Source organism: Sinocyclocheilus grahami, unplaced genomic scaffold, assembly GCF_001515645.1.
Source record: "Sinocyclocheilus grahami isolate Dianchi unplaced genomic scaffold, SAMN03320097.WGS_v1.1 scaffold176.1, whole genome shotgun sequence".
NCBI lineage: Eukaryota > Metazoa > Chordata > Actinopteri > Cypriniformes > Cyprinidae > Sinocyclocheilus > Sinocyclocheilus grahami.
This window is the reverse complement of record NW_015505355.1, coordinates 2,982,698-2,990,783: the sequence shown is the minus strand read 5'-3', so window position 1 is coordinate 2,990,783 and position 8,086 is coordinate 2,982,698. Positions and strand designations below refer to the sequence as shown.

Here is an 8,086-nt window from a genome sequence, read left to right as displayed (position 1 = left end):
TTTCAACCTTTGCTCAAGATGCTTCCATTGTGATGCACTCCGCACTGTAAACATGATAATCAAAAAATTATAAAAAACACTGAAATATTGGATTGTACCAAGCAACAGGTATGTATAAAAACATTACTGTTTATTTTACTGTTATTTCAGTGGGTTTTGACTATATGATAATGCATTTCTCTTTTCAACTGATCAAATGAGAGTCATATGACTGTTGCATTGCTTTACATTGCTCACCACATCCTTGTATTTAAGCCTTAATACTACAAATATGTTAAGATGACATAACATTATTATCGAGTAAGGTTTTGTATATTCTGTGTCTCAAAAGGACTGTTATTTATGTACTTCCACCATGCTGTTGCTTAACTGACCTATTTATTAACAAAATGTATTGCTATGACTTTCATGTTAGTCCGTACCAGGAAACTATTGGCTTTTTAAGCAATATGACAGGACTGTGATATGATTTACAGATGGAGAAAAAAAAATCATTAAAATATTCTCTCTTATAGACAGGCCATCATGGGAAACATACACCACAGAGTTAATAAGGTTCTGATCGCATATTTGGTTATGGCAATGTCTGCACATGAATATCTGACTCATCAAGAAAACCAATCAACTGCTTCATCAGAACTTCCAATGAACAGTACTTCAGATGGACAAAACGGTTAGTGCATCAATTTAATGTCCATTAGCATATATGAAATATCTTTTGATTATTAAGTGAAAGCTGATGTGAACATTATCTAATTAATCACTTTAGTCATATCAAACATACATCATGCATTACTTTATTTAAATTCACTTATTATTTTTACACATTTGCGTGTCACAAATATGGAACCTGTCCATAGAGATTTTTTTTTTGTACTTGTAGATTTGTTTTGAAAGATGTATTGAATCTGGAACATTATTTTAAATATAAGATAATATACTGCTCTAAAACAATAATAGATGGGCAATCATTTCTCTATTCCAGTATATATTTTGGTTTTGAGTTATAGAGACACAGGCTACTACTTTTTGTATTTTCATCAAAAACAATAAGCATTATTCATTTACTATAATCACTTTTGCCATCCTCAGACTCACCGGGAACAGCTGAAGCCCACTCCGCCTGGCACATTGTGCTCGGTGCGTTGACAGCAGTGCTTTCCATCGGCCTCCTGATAGCACTGGCCGTGAGGTACCGCTTCTTCCGATGGTGCCTGACCAGAAACAGTCCCGCTTTATTACTGGAGGGAGAAACGGCCAGTCAGTTCAGCCAAGCTGGAGATCTGGAGAGAGATATCCCAGTGCATGGCATGCGGGGCAGAATGATCCAGAGGGGAGAAAGTTCAGATGATGATGATGATGATGGCTTCATCGAGGATAACTACATCCAGGCAAACGAGAGAGAGAAAGCAGAGGAAGAGGAAATCCAGCAGGAAGATACTGAAGACAGTGATGATGAACTGGTTATTCCAGACACTATATACGTGAACTGATTTTCCCCATGCACCGGATGTCCCCACTATGAGTATAAAGTCTGGAATCACTATGGCAGTTTGTATTTCTAATAGATTATGTTCTCCTGAACGTTTGTTCATCAAAGATTGAACAAGTCTTTGAAGGAATATTCTGGTTTTAGTAGAAGTTAAGTTCAATCTTCAGCATTTGTGGCATAATGTTTGTTACCACAAAAATTTATTTAGCATCTTTCTTCCTTTACTTAAAAGTAATCTGGGTTACAGAGGCACTTACAATGGAAATGAATGGGGCCAATCCATAAACATTAAAATACTCAATGCTTCAACTGTATAGCCACAAATTAATATGGATCAAGTTAACATGATTTAACTGTGGAAAAAAAACTCAATAACCTTTCTGCTTATGCCTAACTGATGGTTAGATTTAGTGGTGTAGTTACTTTTCTCTTCCCCCCCCCAAAAAAAAATTGTAAAAAAGAAAAGAAAAAATGGTTTAAAACATATTTTTAAAAAAACACTTAACATTTCTTCTTTTAAATCCTCCAAAAATGGGCTCAGTTAATTTCCATTTTAAGTATCTCAAAGTAACCTCAATTAAAAAAAAAAAAAGAACATTATTATTTTTTGCTAATAAATATAATGCCACAAATGCTGTTGATTGAGCTTAACTTGGATATGAACCCTGAATATACATTTAAGATATTCAAGAGATAAATCTGTTTTTTTTTGCGCATACATTTGTTTCCTTATGATCACAGTTCACACAACAACTCAACACCTCAAACTTATGAAAATTAATCCATCCATAATAATTGTATCTCAAAGTAACCTCAATTAAAAAAAAAAAAAGAACATTATTATTTTTTGCTAATAAATATAATGCCACAAATGCTGTTGATTGAGCTTAACTTGGATATGAACCCTGAATATACATTTAAGATATTCAAGAGATAAATCTGTTTGTTTTTTTTGCGCATACATTTGTTTCCTTATGATCACAGTTCACACAACAACTCAACACCTCAAACTTATAAAAATTAATCCATCCATAATAATTGTTAACCATACGATCTGTTCTTCTTATTTGCCAGTGTGGCTTTTTCTTTGAATATCTTTCTAAATGTCTAAAAGCCTGTCTTAAAAAAAAGTAACTTGCAATGCATGTTCAGTACTCCAGCAAATGAAAAAAATACCACACTTATTAATTGAACAAACATGCTTATGTACATATATTTCACTGCATAAAATTAGCACAACATTTTTTTTTTGTTTAGGTGAATTAATACAATTATGAAGAGCTCATGACAGTTCACTACATTACACATATACCACTTACATTTAATGCAGCTGTATAAACTCTATCGTAGATTTATTCAGCAAATTGTGCATACTCAATGTATTGGTCATTCAAAAAATAAAGTGTAATAACTACTCTGGAATGTGTATAGAATTAACGTTTTTTTTTTGTTTAGGTGAATTAATACAATTATGAAGAGCTCATGACATTACACATATACCACTTACATTTAATGCAGCTGTATAAACTCTATCGTAGATTTATTCAGCAAATTGTGCATACTCAATGTATTGGTCATTCAAAAAATATAGTGTAATAACTACTCTGGAATGTGTATAGAATTAACAGTTGCCAGTTTTTGGCGCCATCTGTAGACAGCTGTGTAGAACAACAGACTTCAAGTCAACAACTTCACTTCAAGTTAAGACAGTCTGACTTTGGAAAAGTGCAAGTTGTATACCAGTGTGCTAGAAGTTTCTGTTCATTCATCAGCTTGGCAATGCATGGTGAAGTTGAATGCACTGCATTCTGGGATATGGTATTCAAAGGAGTGAACTTTGTTGTACATTCACAATTTTGCGCATTTTGGCAAATCCAGGTATTCAATTCAAGATACATTTCCATATGGAATATTCCTACTTGATCATTTTGACTTCCAACTATAAGTTCCATCGCCTGGTGCTCATAAGACGACACGTAAAATGAGAAATGGCAATGCAAGCATTTGATTTGGAGGCATTTGGTTGTCAATAAAGATGTCCTCTAGCCAAACTGCAGGTATAACAGGTGTAAAATGAACACCAATGAAGCTCCTTTATTGTGTTTTACACACCAGTATGTGCAAATAGGTCTTAAAGGGGTCATTGGATGCAAAATTCACTTTACAAGTTGTTTGAACATAAATGTGTGATGGAAGTGTGTGTACACAGCCATCCTATAATGATAAAAGTCCACCCAGTGTTTTTTTTTTTTATCCCTATTTTAAAATCCCCTTTCTCAATTCAGGCTGTTCTGTGATTCCTGTCAGAATGATGTAGTTCTGCACAGGCCCCTCCCACGATAGTTGATTGACAAGGCCGTCTTACCTTAGACCCGCCCTGAGTGAGCTGTCATCAGTCCGCCATTATGTCGACTCCGGTGCAGGGGAAGACAAGAACGTCTCCGATTAAGCGATTGAGGTGTTCAGTTGTTGGATGTAATAATGAATATAGCAGTCGTCATTTACTCTCGACATCTGAGCCGCTGAAGATGCAGAGGATTAAAGTTACCTTCGTTTTGAAGGGAATGTGCAGATCCCCGATCTGCCTAAATGCGTCTATGTTCGTGCGAATCATTCGTGATCCAGCTTCATCAACAGAAGAAGTGAGTATAAGGTTTTTTATGAATCTTTGCAAATCGCCTTTCCTAATAACGTGCTAGTTAGCCAGTTTCGCGCCTGAAGTTTACAGTCTGCTCATCACCCCACGGAAGAGAGGGGCGGGGTCAGCAGAGCTCATTAGCATTTAAAGCTACATGGACTAGAATGGCTTGCTGAAAACAGAGCTGTTTTTGACAGGGTAAAAAGGGTGTTTTTTACACTACCATTGAGAAATTTTAACCAAAGCATGTTATAGTCTTTTCATTAAGACCCTAAAGAATCATATCAACTTGTGGAAAACGGGCATCCGATGACCCCTTTAATATCATGTGGGAACCACAGCCAGATGGAATTCTCGATTCTTCTTTCACAACAAATTAGAATGACTGGAAGTTGAATCCCTCCATGGTCGGTTCCTTTGCCCCGTCACTGTATACACTCTCACCCTTTGTCGTCTTCGCCTTCTCGTGTTTCTCCTTCCCTGCACATAAACCATCACTCCATACGCCATCACACCAAGGACCACAGCGCCCCCACTGGCCAGGAGGGTCACACCAGAGAGCAGCATGTCCAGCTGAGTGAGACTGAGCAGCATAGTCCCACACACCACCAGTGCCAAACCAGTGAAGAGCAACAGCACGGGATCCACCGCTCCTCCACTGCGCAGCTGCTCGATGCGTCTGCGGCTGCGTATGCAGCCCATGTCTTGCACTGCAGAGCTGAGCAGCTGCTTCATGAGGACCACCAGTGCCAGGAGACAGAGAGTGGAACCTACACCCAAGCGCCACAGCACCGAGGGCCCCGCGGCGGAGGAGGCGGTCGAGAGGAGCCCCACGCCGGCCGAGCCCAGGCTCAGAACCATGGCCACTGAAAAGCAGTAGCACAAGAGAGACACGTGCGGCTCGTTGAACCACCAAAGCTCCACCTGCTCCTCCACGGCTTGGCGCTGGAGCCACAAAGGGTCTGCTTGCAGACGAAGGGGAGCTCTGGGACTCATCACACTCAGGGGGAGAAGCTCCATCTCCAGGGTCTCTCAGATGCTGCAGTCGTCTGGTGTGTGTATTGTCTCAAAACTACGTGGTAAATCAACACATTTTTAAATTAATAACACTTTATAAAAAGGTTCAATGCATTAACATTAGTTATGGTACCATCTAAATTTACTGGTTCTCTTCAATTAAAAAAAATATTTAGCATCACTATATCAACCTAAATTAAAAACAGAATAATTCTTATGGGTTAAATCATGTAAAAATTGCACTTTAAGGAAACAGTTGCAGGTTAGGTTATACTTTTTACAGTGCCAGCATGATGAACTAACAATGAACAACATGTTAACAAGATTAATCTAGAATAACGTTAATTTACAAGTATTAATTCTTGTTTTTTTTTGTAATGCATCAACTAATGTTAATTTATGCATGTTTAAATGTTAAAACGTATATGTAGAAATTAACATTAAAAAAGCTGTTAAAGTATTATTTATTGTTCTTTCATGTTAGCTACTGCATATTCCATTCATGTCAAAGGCAAATGGCACATGCATTCCTCAAGAAGTATACAAATTGCATGCTGCCATCTTTGCTTTACAGGCTCTCATTTATTTGAACCAATCAACTGAGCCACAGATGCCATGTGACTGATCACTTTTCGTATTTGAGTTCATATAGACTTGATCGGTGTCGCGTCATAGCTGTGTGGGCGGAGTCGGCGTGGGGGAAAACAGTCCTTTCCCCCTCATTGGAAAAGCATGGTGTTGACTCAGAATGGCTTACATAAAATCATTTCTTCCGCTCGACAGAGCAACATATGTAGAAAAACTAAACCGTATTGGGTCGGACTGTCCGTACAGTATCTGCGACTGGACAAACGACCCAACGGAATGGCCAGAGGTGTCGTTTCACGACATTTTTGTTACCTGATTGAGTCTATAGGCAAGAGACAGCTTACTACAAGCCTATACTTGACGGCTTGTGAAAGTAAACATTTGTCGTTTTATTTTAATAAAGTGATAAAGACTTGAGTAAAAGCCTGTCGTACTTTTTTATTGATATATTAAAAAGAATTTGAACATTGACAAAACAGGTAGCATTAAGGTACACTGAAGCGCCTTGAAATGCGCAGCGTTATTCTATGTGGTGTGTGCTGTAAGCCTAATCATTTTCACAAATACATGCCGTAAAATAAAAAGATATAAAATAACATGAAAATATCCCTTACGAAAATTAACCGTGGTTACAACCAAAAACATTGTTACTATAGTTAAACCATGTGGTACAACTGTGGTTATTGGCTACAATTGGTAATAAAAACGCCCAAAAAAACATGGTTGGCCTATTATACTTTTACTATAGTAATACCATTGCTAATTTTCGTAAGGGATTGTGTATAATAATATGAATATCAGGGAGTGAGATTTATTTGATTGTGATGCGAAGGAGGGTTACTGTAAGCCCCATCAGAACTGGGTTGCGGTGCAGGGGGACGGGACTAATGATAGATGATTGCAAGGTAAGTAGTGTAGCCAATCTGGAGTGCATATGAATATGAATATTAAGCTTGATATGTTTCATACGTTGTATATCCATAACTACTTTCGGAGTTCTGATAATGTGTGTGCTACCCGCTCAGTGCTACCTCTGGTAGTCAGTCTGTTTATTCGGCATATAAATCTTCAGATCGGGTTTCTTTAACTTATTAAGAGGTACAGAACGCCACGCAGCAACTTTTCGACATTGCACCAAGCAAAAATCAACCAAAATCATCACAAAAAGTAAAGATCAAGCGCCTAACAAGGTCTTCGCGCGTTAATTCGAATGGTTTGTTTTCCCCCACGGCATAAACGGTTATGACGTTTTTGTGGGCGTTCCCAGCATTGCCGAACAAGTCTATTTGAACTCTTCACAGCAGACAAAACAAAACTAGTACAAAGAAAAAACAAACATCACAAATAAAACAAAACCATAATACTTTGTTCTTTTGAACGGTTGTCACGAAAACATGGACCATGTTTGAAACGGAATACTCTGGAATTGAATAATCTACAGTATGTGTATATTAGCTTACACTTTACAAATAGTAGGCCCAAGTAAATCAGTATGCATATTTACATGTTTAACATTTTAAACAATAGTATGCTACATTGTTGTCAAATGACTTTTTTAATTTACAGAGTGGCATCCAGTTATCATTTTGGAAATAAAAAATGGTTATTTTGAATTTTAAATCTTTGAATTTTAAATTTTGTGTAAAAATATCTGGAAAAAAAACACTGGCAAAAAAGGGTGATATGTATTTTTAAAAATGTTTTTTAAATATAATTAATACGAACAAATAAAAATTCAAATTGCAAATATGTAATTTTGTCTACACATTATCAACAACCTGTCAGTAATAAAACTGACTTTAAGTACTCAAAATTTGCTGTATTTTAAGACATATATCACTGAAATTAATAACTTGCAGTTCATTCACGGAGTCAGATGATTCAGTAACTACTTTGATTAAGTGCAGGATTCATCAGACTGATTTCATCATAGAAAATTCAATAAAAGCTAGTTATCATCACATTTGCATAAAGTAGTTATAACTAATGAAAGTAGTTGCAACTAATAAAGTTTCCTCACCTTTCGTCAGTGCATGTTTCTGATCCTTGATTCAGATTCAAACTTTTAAATCATGAAATTTCCACAAACGTGATCATGTGTCCTGAACAACAGTCATTCGTTCCTGTGGAAAAGATGGTCCCGATTTAAAAAGCTGCATTTTAGTAAGTTTAATTTTAAGAAACACACCATCCTACCATCCTCAAACTCCTTTATCTTGGCAGTAGTGCAGGACTGTTTACTGTCACGTCTCTCTTTCTTTCTGCCTTTCTGTTTACCTGTCTCTCTCATGCTGTGGTGTGTCATGGTGCAAGCCGACTGGACACTGGTGCCAAGCACTCGGGACGATGAC

The 8,086-nt window shown here is 37.2% G+C and overlaps 2 protein-coding genes across 2 annotated transcripts; one reads left to right on the top strand and one right to left on the bottom strand.

The window, feature by feature from the left end:
• The first annotated feature begins 522 nt into the window (after positions 1 to 522).
• On the top strand, positions 523 to 1,493 carry LOC107593850 (type III endosome membrane protein TEMP-like). The gene is made up of 2 exons (XM_016283729.1): positions 523 to 673; positions 1,093 to 1,493. Exons 1-2 carry the CDS (start codon positions 526 to 528, stop codon positions 1,491 to 1,493), a joined length of 549 nt encoding a protein of 182 aa, XP_016139215.1. The 5' UTR covers positions 523 to 525.
• A 2,993-nt stretch (positions 1,494 to 4,486) lies between these two features.
• On the bottom strand, positions 4,487 to 8,086 carry tmem125b (transmembrane protein 125b). The gene is made up of 3 exons (XM_016283765.1): positions 8,013 to 8,086; positions 7,756 to 7,858; positions 4,487 to 5,202 (listed from the first exon to the last, which is right to left on the bottom strand). The coding sequence occupies exon 3, from the start codon at positions 5,148 to 5,150 to the stop codon at positions 4,497 to 4,499; it is 654 nt and encodes a 217-aa protein (XP_016139251.1). The 5' UTR covers positions 5,151 to 5,202; positions 7,756 to 7,858; positions 8,013 to 8,086; the 3' UTR covers positions 4,487 to 4,496.